The sequence below is a fragment of the Pinus tabuliformis genome, chromosome 1_2, assembly GCF_031772625.1.
Source record: "Pinus tabuliformis cultivar Carrire ecotype Pingquan chromosome 1_2, CPIR1, whole genome shotgun sequence".
Lineage (NCBI taxonomy): Eukaryota > Viridiplantae > Streptophyta > Pinopsida > Pinales > Pinaceae > Pinus > Pinus tabuliformis.
Genome location: NC_142298.1, coordinates 576,902,802 through 576,924,030, shown reverse-complemented (window position 1 = coordinate 576,924,030; position 21,229 = coordinate 576,902,802). Strand labels below are relative to the sequence as shown.

Genomic DNA, 21,229 nt, shown 5'->3' with positions numbered 1-21,229 from the left:
TATGTGCATCATTTGTGAGTAGGAAAAATCAGACACTCAGAGGTAGGGAGGTTTGTTGTAGCCTTTACCAATTTTGGAGAGACCATGGATGAGGGTCTCGATGGACTTCATTACATAGTTACTGCAGGTGCAGGGGTATAACGAGATTATGGTCGTGGTTGATCATTTTTCCAAGTATGTCATATTCATTGCAACGAAGATACCTTGTGGAGCCAAGAAGATTGTGGAGTTGTTCTTCAAGAACATAGTAAAGTATTGGGGGATGCCATTGAGCATTATTTCAAACCGTCATCCGCGATTTACAAGAAGATTTTGGACCACATTGTTCAAGCTAGTCGGGGCATATTTGTTGATGAGTTCGAGTTACCATCCATAGACTGATGGGTAGACTGAGAGAATCAATGCATTGCTGGAGGACTACTTGAGACATTATGTGATGGCTGATCAGAAGAATTGGCCTAAACTCTTGGATGTAGCTCATCTTAGCTACAACATGTAGAAGAGTTTCACGAAAAGGTATAGTCCTTTTGAGTTGGTGAATGGATAGTTGCTAGTCGCTCTTCATACCATTTTGATGAAAGGTCTTTTGAGGAGTCCTCATGCAAATAAATTCATGAAGTCTTGGGATGAGACCTTGGAGTTGGCACGGTTACGCTTGCACGAAGCTGCAAGGAGAATGAAGAAATGGGTAGATAAGGATAAGCGGGATGAACACTTCAGTGTGGGAGATATGGTTTTTCTCACGATTACCAGAGATCAGTTTCATCCACCTAAGGGGAGTACAATATCTTCGACAAGGAAGTATGAGGGGTCATTTCGGGTTAAGAAGCTAGTGGGGAAAGTTTCCTATGAGTTAGAGCTTTTGTGCCATATGCATTCAAAACACCCTATTTTCTATATCAGTCAATTGAAGAAGTGTCGACTTGATGCAAAGCATCTAGACAGAGTAGAGCCACCGAGGGGGCCAACTATGATTGTTGACAAACTGAATCTTGTGTTGGAGAATATTTTGTACCTTCGAACAACAGGACTTGCGAGAAACATGAGATGGGGATTTCCCATTAGATGGAAGGATGCACCAGATGAAGATAGCTGGGAAACGGAGGACTCACTATGGAGATGGAAGTGAAAGATTGTGAATTACGACATAAGGTTAAAGAGGATATCCAGATTGCTGGGGATGGAAATAACCTTAGGTAGCGTTGAAGCCCCGAAAATTGGGTCTACAACAAGGGGGATACCCACCCAGTCCGGACCTTGGTTAGCAGCTCCTTTTCCATTTGGTGTAGTGGGTTTGACTGGGGATATGGGACCAGTTTCCAAATTTATGTGTGTGTGTGTGAAGAATTGATATTTCCCTTCTAAAAGTTCCTAAGTGAGATGCTCTAATTCTAACTCTAATCTAATAACGTGCAAATTTTATTCTAATAAATAGAAACATCTAATTCTACACTAACCCGGGGTGTAATCCTTCTATTATGCAATCTAAAATGATTTCAAATAACAATTGGTAATAAAGATAATTCAACTGTTATGAGAAAAGAATTCAATAAAGATGAACCACTTTGTATAAAAAGGTTAGACGAAATAGTTGTGAAAAACATATCGCATAATAAGCTATTCATACATTAAGAATAAATAAATAGCTATCACTGTACAAAAGTGCCAAATGATAACTCAAGCATTCACACATTAATATATAAACAACTAAACTTGAATATCACTTTTGACACAAAGGCAGAAATATTTAAGAGATAGAAGTACCATTTATAACTAGTCCTACTCATGAGCTTCAAGTGATAATGATTTATGTCTTCTTAATCCAACATCCACTAAGAGTACAGAAGTGCAACATGAGTAGTAGATATCAAATATAGATATCAATAAATCCTGTTCCATTCATTCATCAAAACCTCCTCAGAGGGTATAGAAGTGCATGTTTTGGGGATAAGTTTTTGACAAATTTCAGGACCATTCTCTAAATTCATGAGAAGGGTTTAAATACTACTAACTAAATCTAAAAATAAATTATTACAAAAATTTAGGATGCGGTCAAATGACCATCCTTACTTTGGGAAAAACAAAACTAAATTAAAACTAAAATTACTAAAATTACTAACTAACTGTGTATCTAATCCTTGAAATCGCACACGTTCAGCATCTGTTTGAGAAGAGTCAGCTGGCTGACTTCCGATTTTATTTTGCTGAGAAAATATAACTGGTGAGAGCTAGCACCATCTTCTCGGCATAATTGATGATACACTTGAGAGTCATCCACTCGCTCTGCGGTTTTACCAAGTACATCCAGTAAGAATCCCAATTCAACTTGGTTAACCTTTGGATTGATTCTGCCTTTTCTTGAGCCTTCTATTTCCATTCTACCTGTAGTTCATTTGTCTTTGGTAGATACCTTGGAGTAGTCTCTGAGATCAAGTTTTCTCTATGCAAATTTTCATTTATACAATCAATAACAAAGTTTGCTACCGTGGCCACTTCTTTTGCTACTTGTTCTGCTTCCCTGAGTTGTGCATCCCATTTATTAAAGAACATTTCTTTGTGATTGTCGTTGATCCTTGGTGCACCTGCTCTTTTTTCCTCCTCTGTTTCAAGTCAAATACTCAGTGACTCGTTTATCTATTAAATCATAATCATTTCGTAAATCCACGACTTGATTAGTGATTTTATCGCTTATTTCACAGTAAGAGTTTCATTGCGATATTCTTTGGCACAATGCTTCCTATTGCTGTAGTAGTTGATCATTCAAGGAAATGGATTCTGTGATGAATTCTGTAATTTTAGGGTCATCCTTGTGCATCTCCTGCATATCCCACAACTGTTTTTCTTTCTCTGCCAAACTATTCTGGTATCTTATCTGCATTCGTTGGAAGTCTTGCTGTAGTTTTTCAAGCAATTTCTACGCTTCGTTGTTGGCATTGGCTTGTTGCAACTGTTGTTGTAAAACTTGTATCTAGTCTTCCCTTTCGTTTAGTAGTTGTTGTACCTCAGATGCTTTGTCAATGGTTGCAGAGGCATATGCTCCTGCGATCTGCGATAATTTGGTGAGATTCTCAGTGGGATCAGTAGTAGGATCTTGCCATAGGACGTCTAATTGTTCTGCCTCATTAGAGAGCACGTTTTCCAATTTCCTTTTCTTCCTTTGTCTCCTTACTACTGCCTTGTGTTGTGGACTATAGAATACATCAAGAGGAGGAATTTCTTCTATCTTGAGGATGAGTTCAGAGGATGGGGTGATGGGAATATATTCCATCTCTGGGACATTGCTAATTGTTCTTGTGATTATATCTTCTATTGCATGTACATCACTTGGAGGTGTCTTTGTACTTGGTCCCTCTAGATTGATCAATTCATTGAAGGTCTCCCATTCTTTATCTAGTTCGGTTCTGTTTGTTGATGGCTGAACGATGAGAGGGGGGAGGATCTGTTTGTGGAGAGGTAAAAGCCTGTTGCTGTGGGATCTCTTTTGATTGGGCGGTATCCTTTATTGACCCCTTGCTTTTACCATCGTCACTTTCTAATCTTTTGTAACGTTCAGATGTTTTATTTCCGGACTTAGATTTAGACCTGTCTGTGCCTGAACTTCTACTGAGACTGATACTCAGGGTTGGTTCCCTTTCGGGTTCCAAGCGTAGTTTTTCTAAGGGGATACTAGTTAATCTCCTTTCCATGTATATCTTAAACTCTTGAAATTATGCTGGAGAGAATCGCATTTGGGCTAAAAGCAGAATTTCTTCAAGTGTGTTTTTCTGTTGGAATATGTCATAAAAAAGATCATCTTTTCCAGAAAACACCTTTATCTTTAGTGCAATAGTAAAATTCCTAGCAATATCATGAGGGTCGAACGGTCTTGCTAAAAATTTGAATAATTGTAAACATGTTATGTTGTTTACTTCTGTGAATGCATGGCCTACATCAAATAGTGAAAAGGCCCCACAGGCTACAAGAAATTGTGGCCAAATAGCCTTTTCTTTATCTTTCAAATATTTAGTCAAACCTCCTTCTCCGCGAGTTTGATAAGCAATTTCTCGTGCCATGAGTTTATCAGGGACATACAAAGGTAAGATGTGAGGGGAAGCAGAACTTCCAAAACCCTGATATATGTAAATAGTTCTTCCCTGAACCATCTCGTGACGGGGAGTATGTCTACTTCAGCTTCAGGAGAACATCTTGGAGCATTCTTATCATACAACATTCTATATAGGGGCAACATGATTCCATGACAAATATTGTAGAAGTGCGGAGTGAACCTAGAGTCCCACAATTCTTTATGATAGATATGAATGGGTAGGGGGTCTTGAGTCGTCCATTTCCAACCCATCACAAGAAACTTAGAAACATAACATATCGCATCCATCACATAAGCAGATAAGTAAAAATGGGGATAAATTCTCTAAGAAATAGTTCTTTTAGACTGGTAATTTACAATGGCCGTTACTAGGTTATCAGACAATATTTTAGCCCAAACCACAATAGTAGCATTTGTGGCGGCATCTAATAATGGTAGCCATTCAGATGAAAATTTGTTAATTTCTGGCATTCCAAAATGTCTACAGAGCATGGAAGCAGCAAAGCAATAAGGGGAGGTGAGAGAACCAGTACTATACATACTATGTTTATCCTTCTTTAGCGTTTCATCTCTCCTCGACCAGTCTTTGGTGGTTTCTGCCAGGTCTTGGTTTTCTTTTGCAAATTTTTCCATGAACTATTTGTTATAAGTGGCCTTTGGATCTGGTAAATGATACATGAGCCTCAGATCTTGTATAGTGAATGAGCCAATGAGTCCTTGACCTTGAGTCTTAAACTATCTGTTTCTGATATCCACGTTGTCCAGTATCCATTTAACCATGTCCGTATATGGAAGAATTTTAGGCCTCGCCGCTATTCGGTGTAAGAACGAACAAGCTAGCTCTGTAAGGGATGCCTCGGAGGAACTTTGTGAGCCTGAAATAGCCTCGACCTCCATTACTATGGGATTCTCTTCCTCAAGTAGATTGTACATGCCTTCCCAAGTAGTGATACCAGCATATCGGTTGCAGGTAGTGTCTGTATACAAGGGTGCCATTTCCTTCTCTTCAGAGCTCGGTGCCTTGCCTTTCTTTCCGATAGTATCCTGCGTACTTCTTTGTATCGTTCTCCGTTCTTCGTTCCTGCAATTTAAAAGTGAAGTGAGAATAATGATAAGGAAAGGTGACGGGAAAGCTTTAAATGCTGAAGAAATATAAAATACACCACCTTACATGAAATGATTTTTTGATAAGCACGAAACCCTATTCCATTAATTACTTGAAACTAACTCATTAATTGGCATTAAAGCGCATAACCAGGTCTTGGTTTATGGAAAATACTTTTTCGAACCACAAGCCCACAGGATCTGCGATGAAGCGTTTTTGTGATTTGCTTTGCAATATCATAGATCACAACATTACAGAATCACGACATCGCTTTCTTGCTATATCGCAAACTTACAGTATCGCATTATCACATAATCGTGCTATCGCATTGCCGTTTTTATCGAAATATCACATAATCGCTCTATCGCAATATCGCAATATTGCAATATCGCAGGAGCGTGGCATATGACAATTTTCATTCATCTGCTTTCTGCTATTTGCGATATGCACCATCGCATATTGACAGTTTAAATTTTTTCAATGGAAGCGGTGTTTGACGCATGCAATGCGATATATGTCCGTAGTCCTGTATCGCAATTTCTCATTTTTAGAATTCGGATTGCAAGGGGGTATTCATGATCCTTTTGTGATGCGATATTTCCTAAGGAGTAATCCTACTTTATCATAAAACTTAGGCTTTTTTTAATTTTTTTTAAGGGTTTTCTCCTAAGTTTAAGATGGTAAGTTTTATTGAAAAAGGAAATATAAGCACTAGTTGATTTTTTAAATTTTTGACTAAGGGTCCCCACTTATTTGTTATTAGTAATAACACCAAATAAGAAGGGGGGTTGTTGCTGGCCACAACATTTGGCGATTCACTTGGAAGACCCAGTTATCTCTGTTTTTCTTTTGAATTTTCTAACTTCCAAAACAGAAAATTTTCCAGGAAATTAAACTTTATTATAGAAAGACAAAGTGCAATATGCTTTTACCTATCGATGATATTTTGTTTCTTCTATTTTCAACTTTGATTTTTTACTCCCTCAAGCTAGTCCTTGTATCTACATCAGTTATTACTTAGTTTATAAAGATAAAAACAAAGCCTTCTCTATAAATCAGTTTTGAATATGCTCATTTGTCGTAGGTAGAGCCTCTATTGCCAATAGGCGTTTATATCCTCGACAGGGTTACCTGTTACCCAACAATGATCCTGTATCCTACTTAGAGAAATTTACAATTTTCAAAGAGAAATCCATATCCACACTTATCCCTTTCATTTTCTTTTTATCCTTAAAGAACAATGTCTTGGTTTGATAGCCAATTTATGACACAATCATTCACTGATTTATAGCTTTGCTGAACAAGCTAGCTCGTGATGAGACCCCTTGTCTTTTGATTGCAACAATCTTGATTCATTGCCCTGTTGTGGTATGCAGTATTGGCAAAGTCAGCAAGCTATAATATCTATGATCATGATAACTTGGTTCATGATGAGACCTCTTACTCTTTAAGTTTAAAGTGTATCATTGGATCGTTCCCTAAACGTTGTAGCTTCCTAGGTGGGGAGGAAGTCATTGTTTCCTTAAGATGGCTCTGGATTACAATAATAGAGTTTTTTGGAAAGAGCTCTTCTACAGAGAATCTTCGTTTTATTATTAATACATTTCATTCGACTGATGCAAAACAATTTCTTTACTAAAAGTCATTTTTTTATCAAAGTTTATACAGTTGAAGCTAGCATCATTTCTAGGCCTAGAAATTTTAACTGTATCTTTCAATAATAATGATCAATTTTCTAAAACGAATTCTATTTATACAAGTGAAAAACAAAATCTAAAAGAGAATTTATGTCTTTTTCATGAATCCTGAATGTAACCATTTACAACCGATTTTATTATGAAACTAAAACAACTATTCTACAAAATAGAAGAATGATCTCCTATGGAAAATATTTTTTGAGAATCTGACCGTTAACAGGTAAAGAATCTCTTTTTCCTGTTAAATCCTGTAACATAAATGTAGACGGACCTATGAGTTCTATGATTTGAAAAGGGCCAAGCCACATTCGTTGAAATTTTTTATGTTTCCCTTTTTCCTCATGAGCCTTGTCCCATTCTAAAACTAGATCTCCCATTTAAAAATATTTTCTGGATATCATGTTGGAATCAAAAGAGGCTTTTACTAAGGTTTGATGATGAGCATGAGTTATCTTGGCCTGTTGTTGTTGTTCTTCTAACTTGATTATTTCTTTTTGCCTTAGTTGTAAGAAAGAAGTTGGTGCTTCATCAATATATTGAACCAAGGCTAAAGAGGGAATTGCCAAATGAGTTGAAAGAACCACTTCTTTCCCATAAACAAAATTAAAGGGAGAAGTGTTGATGGAGGCTTTCTACGTTATTTGATCCACCCATAAAGCATATATCAAAGACTTATGCCAATTTTTATGATTTTTGTCAATGGTTCTCTTAACGATTCTGATTAAATTCTTATTTGTAGATTCAGCTAACCCATTCCCTTGTGGTAATAATTGGCAGAGTATTTGAGTTTGAAACCTCTTTTGTGTGCAAATTCGGTCATTGCATTACCAGAAAAATATGATGCATTATCAAACATTAAAGCAGAAGGTAACCCAAAGCTGATGATTATGAACTGATCTATGAACTCGATGATATTTTCAGCATTAGCCGTCTTGAGTGGAACTGCTTCTACCCATTTAGTAAAGTAATCTATTGCTGTAAGAATATATCTATGCTACTTAGAAGAGTGAGGAACGATCTCACCTATTATGTCCAATCCCAACTGATCGAAAGGCTGCTCAATGTTAACTTGTTGCAGTGGCAAGGATGGTTTCTTTTGTCTCCCAGCAGTGGTTTGACAGACTTGAAATTTCCTCACGTAGTTATGTGAGTCTTTGAACAATGTGGGCCAGTAATAGCCTGCGCGTAAGATTTTATGAGCAGTTGCATTTCCAGCGTAGTGTCTGCCTGCTGGCCCATCGTGGAGTTCCTGCAAGACTTTTTCAGCTTCATATTTCTCAAGACATCTAAGGAGAAAAAAATCATAATTTATTCTAAAAATAACATCATTCACGAGCTGATATTGTTTGGCTTTCAACCTTAAAGCTCTTTTATTTGTATGATCGAGGTTTGAAGGAGCATATCCATTCTTTGGATAATAAATGATATCAACGTATAATGACTCAACATCGTTTAGGCTTACCTCGCACATTTGTATCTCTGTAGATGGAATTTCGGACATCAGCGATGCTTCGGCCAGCATTTTGCAAAAGCCTTGACCTTTTACAATACTTGCTGGTTTGATTTCTATGTCATATTCCTGTAAGGTAGTAACCCAATTGGCTCTTTTCTCTCCCACATCCTTCTGTATTAGAAGATTTCTTACCACTGGAAACAATACTATTATTTTTGTATGTGTTTTGAGTAGAAAAGGTCTGAAATATTTAATTGCTTGGAAAACAGCATAAGCTTGTTTCTCCACATCTGAATAATTCAACTCAGCCCCTTGTAAATTGGAACTGAAAAAAGCAATTGGGGCTTCTACCTTTTCTTGATTTACTTGAGTGAGTATCACAGCATATGACCTATCAGAGGCGAATGTATATAAAATAAAAGGATTGGAAAATTTTGGAGTTGCTAAAGATGGAGCATTAATGATTGCTTATTTGATCAGATTGAATGCCTCATGTTCATCTTGGTCCCATTTAAAGTTTGAGTTCTATTTAATCATTTCTTGTAAAGGAGACACGATTCTTGAAAAGTCTCGAACAAATCTCTTTACAAAATTAATCTGGCAAAGAAAATATTGCATGGATTTCTTGTTGTGAGGTAGGGGTACTGGAGAAATCTCTTTGATTCTATCAGGATCAATGTGAATTCTAGATTTTGACACTATGAATCCGAGAAGTTTTCCTTCACTTAATGCGAAAAAAGATTTTTTCAGGTTAAGTGAAATTCCATACCTTTGACAACATTGGAAGATTTGTTTTAAATATCTATACAGTTATATCATCCAAATAGATTATCACTGATTTATTAACTAACCCTTTGAATACGATGTCCATAGCTCTATGAAATGTGGCACCAGCATTAATCAGACCAAATCACATCTTTTGATATGCGTATGTGCCCCATTTAGTTTTGAATGTGGTTTTTAATTGATCATCGAGATGTACTAACACTTGATTGTATCCTTAGAATCCGTCCAAGAAGGACATCAATTCTGAGCCCATGATCGCTTGCAGTATTTGTTCCATAGGAGGCAAAGGAAAATTGTCCTTTTGGAAGGGTTTGTTAAAATTTCGAAAGTCAATGCAAATTATAATGTCTCCGTTTTTCTTTCTAACAGGGACCATATTGGAAACCCAATTGGAATGTCGAACGGAAAAAATTATTTTGGCTTTCAATAACTTATCGAGTTCATATTTGATCTGGTTTTCTATATTGGGATGGATTTTTCTCAACTTTTGTTGGACAGGTTTTTCATTGTCTATCATTGGAATAGTATGTTGGATGATAGATGTGTCATACTTTTTGATCTCATCGTAATTCCAAGCAAAGACACTTTTGTATTGTCTCAAGAGACGAATATACGCTAATTTTTCTTTAGGAGCTAGACCAAGGCCTAGATTGATATTCTGTGGTTTGGTATCAATTCCTAGATTTACTAATTCATAATTCAAGGTTGAACTTTGGAGTTTTGAATTGGTAGATCTTTTAAACTGATATTTCAAATCATAAATATCTTGTAACTTGACTACTAACTTTGGTATAGCATTGTTAGTGCTATCTTTTTGCAATTGTCAGTCATGTTGGTCTTCATAAATTATTTGATTGGTGTAGGATCCTTCAGATGTGAGGAAACTCACGATATCAAGATCATCGTTGAAAATCCTCCAATTGGTAATATTATCAGGAATAGATGGTCTAAAAATTAATTCAATTGAAAATCGATCAGGGCTAAAATCTTCTGAAGGAATGAGTTTGGAAGCTACGTTGGCTAAGAGGTCCACACTAGCATTCTGGAGTCTGGGAATTGATGGAATATTAAATGCTATAAAGTGTTCAGTCAGATCTTGGACTAAAGATTGGTAATGTTTTAAATGACCCGATAAACAATGTATAGTATTGCATACCTGTCTGATTACAATTTCAGAATCTCCAAAAACTTGAAGATATTTGACGTCTAATTCGATTGCTTTATACAACCCTTGGACTAAAGCCTCGTATTCTGCTGTATTGTTGGTGCAATCAAATTCGAGTCTACAAGTTATCATCTAGTCTTATCTCCTTTGGACTTATTAACACGTATCTCGCTCCTGCTCCTTCGTTAGACTTAGAACCGTCAAAAAATAATTTCCAAAATAAAGATTTATTTACAGGATTATCTAAAAAATTGATACATCTAGAACTATCTGTTTGAGAGAAATTTTCTACTTGAGACAAAACAAAATGTTCTAAGTAAGGTGAAGTATGAGCATTAAAATTTCCTAGGAAAGAATCTACTAAGTAGTTGCCAATGATGTTAGAATTATATGCTACTAGTTTATTTTCTCCCTCGAGTTCTATTAATATGTATTTCTGATGCCTTTCCTGCTCAAATTTTATCTGATTTGGTTTACCATTGTAAGGGAGCCACATGTGTGACTAGTTGGTTGCAAAATACCTATGGAGTTTTTCTAACCAATCTATGCTAAGAATTAAGCCATAAAATTTTGGAATATCAGCAACTAGAATGTCAATAACTTGACATACCTTTGGGTTGGATGACAGCCTTATGGTGACCTGATTTAATTCACCAATCACTTTGAATTGTGATCGATCTAATTGAACTATGCGTACAGCTGATTTTTGTGGTTGAACGTTCAATTTTGGACATATTGACTTTGGTAAAACATTTGATGAAGCTCCAGAATCCACTAAGCAATTATGCACATTTTTATTGAAAATTTTGTAAGTAAGAAGAAATGGGGGAGTATGAGTTCTCGATCTTCCTCCAATTAAGGTGATCTCATTTGGATCAACTTTATTCATCACGTTAGTTGGAGGTCTTCCCATGTCATGGGAAGCTTGAGAGATTATAGCAGCTGGTAAAGGTGCAACTGGTACAACATGCAATTCTTTCAAAAGTACCTTTTGCTAGTGTTTTAACTTGCTCAATTCGAAAAAAGTAATATTGGCCCTAGTCTTTTTCATATCTTCTATGATATTATACTCCATTTCATCCGAAACAATCATCATTTTAGATGGAGTTGACGGGTCTGTTTGGATTGGGCTGGTTTGAGTCGCTTTAGGTGTCGTTTTCTTGGTTACGACTTTATCCTTAGTCATTGAGCTTGCACTCTTTGGCTTAGGTGTAGGTTGAGGAGGATCAAGTTGATTTCTGCTGCGAGTACTAACCGAGGATGCCTATTGATCCTCTTCATCTGGGAGGATAAAATACCACATCCCTTGTAATTCTACAACTTCTTCTTCATCAGATTCAACACTCGTAATAGCATTAGGGGGTTTGGAATCAGTCGTAGGGTTTCTTTTAAAAGGTCTGTATGGCTTTTTAGAAGAAGTTTCTACCACTTGTTTCTTAATGTCAACCATCTCGTTAGACATGGTATTCAAAACTTTTTGCAATCCTTATAAATCGAATGGATCTTTCGATTATTTTTTTTTAGGATCTTCCTTGAAAGACACTTTCTTGGATTTTCGTTCTTCTATTGCGTTTTTCTTTTCTAATGCAATAATACGTTTCTCTACTGCTATTGCTTCTTTCATATTTTCAACTAAAGTTGTTTTGTTAGCCCTATAAACAAAGATTGCTATGTTTGATGTTAAAGCAGTAAGGTACCATTCACTTCGCACTTCTTCGCTAGGCTGGGAAGCAACAAGAATTTTATTTAAGGTTTTATTGAAACGTAAATTGAAATCTTTGATAGGTTCTTTTGACTCAGCCCTAAGGTTAGATAGGTCATTGATCAATGTTCCCGTAGACCTATCATCACCAAACTTAGTCAAGAATTGTTCTTGGAAAATCTCCCATCTAGTAATAGATCCAGACCGTAGTGAGAAATACCATGATTCCTTGCAGAGTATAAGGAAAAATTCGAATGACAACGTCTTCATTGGTAACTCCATTCAGATTTATGGATAACATAAAGTTATTTATATGTTCTTCTGCTAGCATGTCTGCCTCAGGGTTAAACTTAGGCAACCGTTTTTCTGGATGGGCTGGTAGCTGACTCAAGGGTGCAAGCATTAAGACTGCCCCTAGGTTATTCCATGGATGTTGAGCCATTGCTGAACTGCTAACAGAGGAAATTGCAGAAGATGATCCCTACGGTTTAGAAGATGAGGATATTATGGCTCCAGATGATTGAGAAGAAGATGTGGTAGTGACGATGGACTGATGGACAATGATCTGAAGTGGAGGGGTGGATGGTTGACTTCACGGTGAAGAGGTTGAGATGGATGATGATGATGAAAGAGTCTCGCTATCAGACCCTTTAGAAGATTTCCTTGCTCTCTTACTTGTATGTAGAAGTAATTTGGTTGGGTGAACACCAAAATTTTCACTCTTTAATCAGGTAAGAGGATGAGTAGGGTTATATTGCGAAGTCACACTGCCTTGAAATTTATCAGATTTCTAAGGAGATATAGAAAATCGCTGAAGTTTGTGAATCAAAGATTCAACTTCAGGAGGTTCAGTAGTAGATTGTTCTAAAATGAGGGTTTGTAGTAGCGACTATTGCTCCAGCGACTTCCGGCTCTGGATTTAAAGATTCTAAATGCAATGGAGAAGTCGGGGGAGACAGTGAGGGTGATTTACTCTCAGAATGGTATTTGGATTTGGATTTACTTGCCATTCATAGTTCGTGGCCCTCCTTCTAGTGCCAAATATGTTGAAGCCCCGAAAATTGGGTCTACAACAAGGGGGATACCCACCCGGTCCGGACCTTGGTTAGCAGCTCCTTTTCCGTTTGGTGTAGTGGGTCCAACTAGGGATATGGGACCAGTTTCCCAATTTATGTGTGTGTGTGTATGAAGAATTGATATTTCCCTTCTAAAAGTTCCTAAGTGAGATGCTCTAATTCTAACTCTAATCTAATAACATGCAAATTTTATTCTAATAAACAGAAACATCTAATTCTACACTAACCCAGGGTGTAATCCTTTTATTATGCGATCTAAAATGATTTCAAATAGCAATTGGTAATAAATATGATTCAACTGCTATGAGAAAAGATTTCAATTAAGATGAACCACTTCGTATAAAAAGGTTAGACGAAACAATTGTGAAAAACATATCGCATAGTAAGCTATTCATACATTAAGCATAAATAAATAGCTATCACCGTACAAAAGTGCCAAATGATAACTCAAGCATTCACACATTCATATATAAACAACTAAACTTGAATATCACTTTTGACACAAAGGCAGAAATATTTAAGAGATAGAGGTACCATTTATAACTAGTCCTACTCATGAGCTTCAACTGATAATGATTTATCTCTTCTTAATCCAACATCCACTAGGAGTACAAAAGTGCAACATCAGTAGTAGATATCAAATACAGATATCAATAAATCCTTTTCCATTCATTCATCAAAACCTCCTCACAGGGTACAGAAGTGCATGTTCTGGGGATAAGTTTTTGAAAAATTTCAGGACCTTTCTCCAAATGCATGAGAAGGGTTTAAATACTACTAACTAAATATAAAAATAAATTATTACAAAAATGTGGGATGCGGTTTAAATGACCATCCTTACTTTGGGAAAAGATAAAACTAAATTAAAACTAAAAATACTAAAATTAATAACTAACTGCGTATCTGTTCCTTGAAATCACACGCGTTCAACATCTGTTTGAGAAGAGTCGGTTGGCCGACTTCCGATTCATCTGTGCTGAGAAAACAGAATCGGTGAGAGTTGGCACCATCTTCTCGGAAGAATTGATGATACACTTGAGATTCATCCACTCGCTCTGCGGTTTTACCAAGTACATCCAGTAAGAATACCAATTCAACTTGGTTAACCTTTGGATTGATTCTGCCTTTTCTTGAGCTTTCTGTTTCCAGTATGCCTGTAGTTCATGTGTCTTTGGTAGATACCCTGGAGTGGTCTCTGAGATCAGGTTTTCTCTATGCAAATTTTCATTTATACAATCAATAACGATGTTTGCTACTGTGGCCGCTTCTTTTGCTACATGTTCTGCTTCCCTGAGTTGTGCATCCCATTTATTAATGAGAATTTCTTTGTGATTGTCCCTGATCCTTGGTTCACCTACTCTTTTTCCCTCCTTTGTTTCTTGCCAAGTCAAATACTCAGTAACTCATTTATCAATTAAACCATAATCATTTCGTAAATCTACGACTTGATCAGTCATTTTATCGCTTATTTCACAATAAGAGTTCCATTGCGATATTCTTTGGCACAATGCTTCCTGTTGCTGTAGTAGTTTATCATTCAAGGAAATGGGTTCTGTGATGAATTCTGTAATTTTAGGGTCATCCTTGTGCATCTCTTGCATATTCCACAACTGTTTTTCTTTCTCTACCAAACTATTCTGGTAGCTTATCTGCATTCGTTGGAAGTCCTTCTATAGTTTTTCAAGATGTTTCTGCGCTTCTTTGTGGGCATTGTCTTGTTGCAACTGTTGTTGCAAAACTCATATCTAGTCTTCCCTTTCTTTTAGTAGTTGTTGTACCTCAGATGCTTTGTCAATGATTGCATAGGAATATGCTCCTGCGATCTGCGATAATTTGGTGAGATTCTTAGTGGGATCGGTAGTAGGATCTTGCTATAAGACGTTTAATTGTTCTGCCTCATTAGAGAGCACGTTTTCGAATTTCGTTTTCTTCCTTTGTCTCCTTACTACTGCCTTGTGTTGCGGACTGTAGAATACATCAAGAGGAGGAATTTTTTCTATCTTGAGGATGAGTTGAGAGGATGGGGTGATGGGAATATATTCCATCTCTGGGACATTGCTAATTGTTCCTATGATTATATCTTCTATTGCCTGTACATCACTTGCAGGTGTCTTTGTACTTGGTCCCTCTAGGTTGATCAATTCATTGAAGGTCTCCCATTCTTTATCTAGTTTGGTTCTGTTTGTTGATGGTTGAACGATGAGAGGGGGAGGATCTGTTTGTGGAGAGGTAAAAGCCTGTTGCTGTGGGAGTTCTTCTGATTGGGCGGTATCCTTTATTGACCCCTCACTTTTACCATGGTCACTTTCTGATCTTTTGGAATGTTTAGATGTTTCTTTTTCGGACTTAGATTTAGACCTATCTGTGCTTGAACTTCTACTGAGACTGATAATCAAGGTTGGTTCCCTTTCGGGTTCCAAGCGTAGTTTTTCTAAGGGGATACTAGCTAATCTCCTTTCCCTGTATATCTTAAACTCTTGAAGTTCTGCTGGAGAGACTCACATTTGGGCCGAAACCAAAATTTCTTCAAGTGTGTTTTTCTGTTGGAATATGTCATAAAAAAGATCATCTTTTCCAAAAAACACTTTATCTTCAGTGCAGTAGTAAAATTCTTAGCAATATCATGAGGGTCGAACGGTCTTGTTGAAAATTTGAATAATTGTAAACATGTTAAGTTGTTTACTTCTGTGAATGCATGGCCTACATCAAATAGTGAAAAGGCCCCACAGGCTACGAGAAATTGTGGCCAAATAACCTTCTTTTTATCTTTCAAATCTTTAGTCAAACCTCCTTCTCCGCAGGTTTGATAAGCAATTTCTCGTGCCATGAGCTTATCAGGGACATACAAAGGTAAGACGTGAGGGGAAGCAGAACTTCCAACACCCTGATATATGTAAACAGTTCTTCCCCGAACCATCTCGTGACGGGGAGTATGTCTACTTCTGCTTGAGGAGAACATCTTGGAGCATTCTTATCATACAACATTCCATACAGGGGCAACATGATTCCATGAAAAATCTTGTAGAAGTGTGGAACGAACTTAGAGTCCCACAATTCTTTATGATAGATATGAATGGGTAGGGGGTCTTGAGTCATCCATTTCCAACCCATCACAGGAAACTTAGAGACGTAACATATCACATCCATCACATAAGCAGATAAGTAAAAAGGGGGATAAATTCTCTAAGAAACAATTCTTTTAGACTGGTAATTTACAATGGTCGTGACTAGGTTATCAGACAATATTTTAGCCCAATCCACAATAGTAGCATCCATGGCGGCATCCAATAATGGTAGCCATTCAGATGAAAATTTGTTAATGTCTAGAATTCTGAAAAGTCTACAGAGCATGGCAGCAACAAAGAAATACGAGGAGGTGAGAGAACTAGTACTATACATCCCATGTTGATTCTTCTTTAGCGGTTCATCTCTCCTCGGCCAGTCTTTGGTGGTTTCTACCAGGTCTTGGTTTTCTTTTGAAAATTTCTCCATGAATTATTTGTTATAAGTGGCCTGTGGCTCTGGTAAATGATACATGAGGCTCAGATCTTGTGCAGCGAATGAGCCAATGAGTCCTTGACCCTGAGTCTTAAACTGTCTGTTTCTGATATCCACGTTGTCTAGTATCCATTTAACCATGTCCGTATATGGAAGAATTTTAGGCCTCGCCGCTATTCGGTGTAAGAACGAACAAGTTAGCTCTATAAGGGATGCCTCGAAGGAACTTCGTGAGCCTGCAATAGCCTCAACCTCCATTACTCTAGGATTATCTTCCTCAAGTAGATTTTACATGACTTCCCAGGTAGCAATACTAGCATCTCGGTTACAGGCAGTGTCTGTATATAAGGGCTCCATTTCCTTCTCTTCAGAGCTCGGGGCTTTGCCTTTCTTTCCCATAGTATCCTGCATACTGCTTTGTATCGTTCTTCGTTCTTCGTTCATACAATTTACAAGTGAAGTGAGAATAATGATAAGGAAAGGTGACGAGAAAGCTTTAAATGCCGAAGAAATATAGAATACACCACCTTACATGAAATGATTTTTTGATAAGCACGAAACCCTATTCCATTAATTACTGGCAACTAACTCATTCATTGACATTAAAGCGCATAACCAGGTCTTGGTTTATGGAAAATACTTTTTCAAACCACTAGCCCATAGGATCTGCGATGAAGTGATTTTGCGATTTGCTTCGCAATATAATAGATTGCAACATCGCAGAATCACGACATCGCTTTCTTGCTATATCGCAAACTTACAATATCGCATTATCGCATAATCGTGCTATCGCATTGACGCTTTTATCGAAATATCGCATCATCGCTCTATCGCAATATCGCAATATCATGGGAGCATGGCATATGACAATTTTCGTTCATCTGTTTTCTTCTATTTGCGATATGCGCCGTCGCATATTGATGCGATATATGTCCGTAGTCCCGTATCGCGATTTCGGATTTTTAGAATTCGGCTTGCAAAGGGGTATTCATGATCCTTTTGTGATGCGATATTTCGTAAGGAGTAATCCTACTTTATCATAAAAATTAGGCTTTTTTGAATTGTTTTTAAGGGTTTTCTCCTAAGTTTAAGATGGTAAGTTTTATTGAAAAAGGAAATATAAGCACTAGTTGATTTTTAAAATTTTGACTAAGGGTTCCCACTTATTTGTTATTAGTAATAACACCAAATAAGAAGGGGGGTTGTTGCTGGCCACAATAGGTGGGGGAGAATGTAATGCCCACGAGTCATTGGAGTGTTCGGGCGAAATGGGTGCACCCACAAAGAGCGTTTAACTAAAAGTTTGCGATGTTGGCAATGGAGGCATGATGGGCGAGCGATGAGCTGGGTGGACAAAATGGTGAGTTGGATGCACGCCCAGGCAAGGGCGACTAGCTGGCTAGATGAGCCAAAAAGAGAACATGCGAAAGTCATTTCACAAAATGGCTAAGTGTCGGGTGGAATTGCAAGCTTATACGGGTGGGCGGTCCCATGTGCGGGTGCCCCACCCGAGGCGGCATGTTAAAATGATGTAAATGCCGAAAGGTTGGGCCGGCTTGGTCATCGGCTGAAGCCCACAGCTTGGCAAGTGATCATACAAATAAACCAAGGCGTGGTGGCAAAAACATAACAAGGAGTCATCTCAAAAGACTCAAAGGAAAGTTCTGAAGTTGGAGGGAGAGCTACCTTGGGGCGAGCTGGGATGAACCCGCATGATGGGCGGAGAGGTTGAATAATAGTCAGGGGCACATCACAGGGTGTGGGCGAACTAGGCGGATGAGCCATAGGTTACATCACTAGCAACAATAGAATGAAACATAGATGTGGGTGAGGGCGAGGTGACCTGGCATATGGACTCTCGCCGAACTGAACGGTGAGCTACAGAGGTAGTAAGTTGGGTGAAGAGTTGGGAGCAAGCTGCAAGAGCCATAGGGCAAGTGCACCCGAGCTGAATGGGTCACATGAGCTGCGAGCAAGGGTGCCTCTGCTGAACAAACGGGGCATGACATCGATCAAGGGGAAACGAGGAGTTGGGATTTGGTGCAAGGCTAAACTGTGCATCAGCCAAGGGCTAAGCTGCACAATAGCTGAACTGTGTAATTTGTAAAATGCCAATCGATTTCTTCTCTCGGTCATTTCTAAAGAAAAAATAGAATTACTTATAATTCATACTTTCATATTAATGGACAACCTCTCTTGTTGTTGGATGTTTGTTTAATGTATTTCCACACATTAAATGTTTCAACATGTTAAATAAGATGAATGTCAGGCATAGTTCGGGAAACAAGTTAACGATGGAAAGAGTTAAGTGTTTGGAAGATGCCACACATTGGACTATTCACAAAAAAGAATTGAGGGCATGACAAGAAGCCTTGTACAAATTCCACCTTCATCATTGTCACTGTCACTAGTGCTTTCACTAGTCTTTCCTTGCAATTGGAATACTGCCTCAAGCGTAGGTGAAACACTATCATTAGCCAATTCTCTTGAAGAAACCACAATTACACGTTCATCTGAATCTGATTGTGCATCTTCAACATTAATACTTGCTCATGTATCTTTCCTCATTCTTTTGATGATATTGCCACCCTTACCAATCACAGCTCCAATTTTATTATTTGGGCATACTATTCGAATACAAAACTCCTCTGTACATTTCTCAACAACAAAATTCCTAGATTTTGGAGCAACGGGAAGAGTAGGGTTATAAGTAAGAGGCCATATTAAACTTCAAGCTTCACTTCCATATCCTCCTAGTGATGGTAAATGGCCAGAGGCATAAGTACCATTTACTCTTGGAGAACCTGAACTGTGATGAGGAAACAATGAATCTCATTATGGAACATAATTTGGCATCGTAAATAATGCGGGCACATGAGAAGGAAGGAGTGAAGCTGGGTTTGTTGCAGATAAAATATCAGTCCAAGGAATTTTCTCCTTAGGTGGGTGTTTATATAGAAAAGCTGAAACTACATACAGTGCCTTCTTGATAGCGGTTGCATCTCCAGATATGACAACTACTTCACGAAAACTAAAATAACAGCCTGGAAACTCATCTTTTGGGCGTATCTGAATTTGTGCCCCGGATTTGCTCCTTAACTTTTGAATGTTATTTCCACCTTTTCCAATCAAACGTCCAATATGGCTGTTAAGAGCCAACAACCAAGCATTGTGTTGTCTTTTTTTGTTAGTGTCATCATTATCTCTACCAGAAGATTTTTGAACAATAACGGAATGCACTCTAAGAAGAGCATCCTGAGCAGGACATACAGGTTCAACTTCAACTTCAACTTCATTCTTATTCTCATTCTCATTCTCATTGCAATGCTTCTCCTTGTCGTTTCCTGACTGTGAGCTAAATATTACTATCACGCGATCATCAACATGTGGAACAACATCTATAACTTTGATCTTCGAATGGGTCTCTCGACTCACAAATTTTATAACTTTACCAGCCTTTCCTATAACACTTCCTACCACATTAACAAGGCATAGTATGCGATACATAGTACTGTCAGAACTAGGAAATGCTCACTCCTTGCCAGTGCCAGAGTTCCACCACTTATTTCCATCAATGTTCTGTAGAACCTCATTTTCCCTGCATGTTTACTTTGTAATGGCCGAGTAAAATGCGGCCATTGCAGGCAATCCTTTTACAGATTAGACGTCTCTCTCTTTTGAGGAAAATTGATGAGCCACAAGAAGAAGGTCGTGTACTTGAATCCTATCTGTTTCTTGAGTCTCATACACCCTCCCTTCAAGGCTACTGATTTTCCCCTTTTATATGACATGACATGGGTTAAGGCTTATTAAGGCCAGCAACTTGTTCACACGGTACCCTTAGGTTAAGATTGACATGTGTGGGTTAAGTTTCCACTTCAATAATAATATCATATTTTCATATTCTTATATAAATATTAATATAAATGAAATAAGTGGAGCGATAAAACATTCTCCATGTGATCGTTATTATTATTTTAAAATTTTGTAGATAATTTTTCCACTTAAGTAAATAATTTATTTATTATTATTTTTTTAATATGGTTATGGTTCGTTCACTAGTTTTAGAAATTTAATTTAATAGTTAATAATAATTATGTCATTATTGAATTTAAGCTTCCATATCAAGTTTTCTGAGGAGAGTTTTCGACGAAAATCACATCAAAATTCATTTGTCACATGTTCCGAACTAGCAAGTGTGGTTCATCATCCAGACAAGATTAAGAACCAGATCATGGCTACAAGTTAAATAGATAGAGAAAATCAATCAACGGCTAGAAGAAACAACTACTATTGACTGAGGAAATGGACTGGGCGACAACTATAATTGACTCGACCAAGAGATATATTGTTTAATTAATTAGTTACTTAGTTAGTTAGTTGTTAGATGTATTAATTCCTATTAACCTAAACTACAACTAAAACCTGATCACTTAATATACTCTCTATTTTAAACCTATATGAACTAAATAATTATTAATTAGATAACTAAGTTAGTTATATAGTTTACTAATAAAATTAGTTTATTTATTTAACTATATAAGTAACTAAATAGGGACTACTTTCTTAAATAAAAATAAAATGAAATTATGTTAATTCTATTATATGTAGCTATTTTTAATTTATTATAAAATTCAATTATGAAATTTATATATTTTTTATT

At 37.3% G+C, this 21,229-nt stretch overlaps 1 protein-coding gene across 1 annotated transcript; it reads right to left on the bottom strand.

Annotated features, from left to right (window-relative positions):
* Window positions 1–19,401: 19,401 nt before the first annotated feature.
* Window positions 19,402–20,073, bottom strand: LOC149206923 (KH domain-containing protein At4g18375-like). Its single transcript, XM_089397847.1, has one exon. It carries the CDS (start codon window positions 20,071–20,073, stop codon window positions 19,402–19,404), a length of 672 nt encoding a protein of 223 aa, XP_089253973.1.
* Window positions 20,074–21,229: the final 1,156 nt, after the last annotated feature.

Coding starts and splice junctions, on each gene's coding strand:
- LOC149206923 (XM_089397847.1), bottom strand. CDS start 20,073: ATGTATCGCATACTATGCCTTGTTAATGTGGTAGGAAGTGTTATAGGA.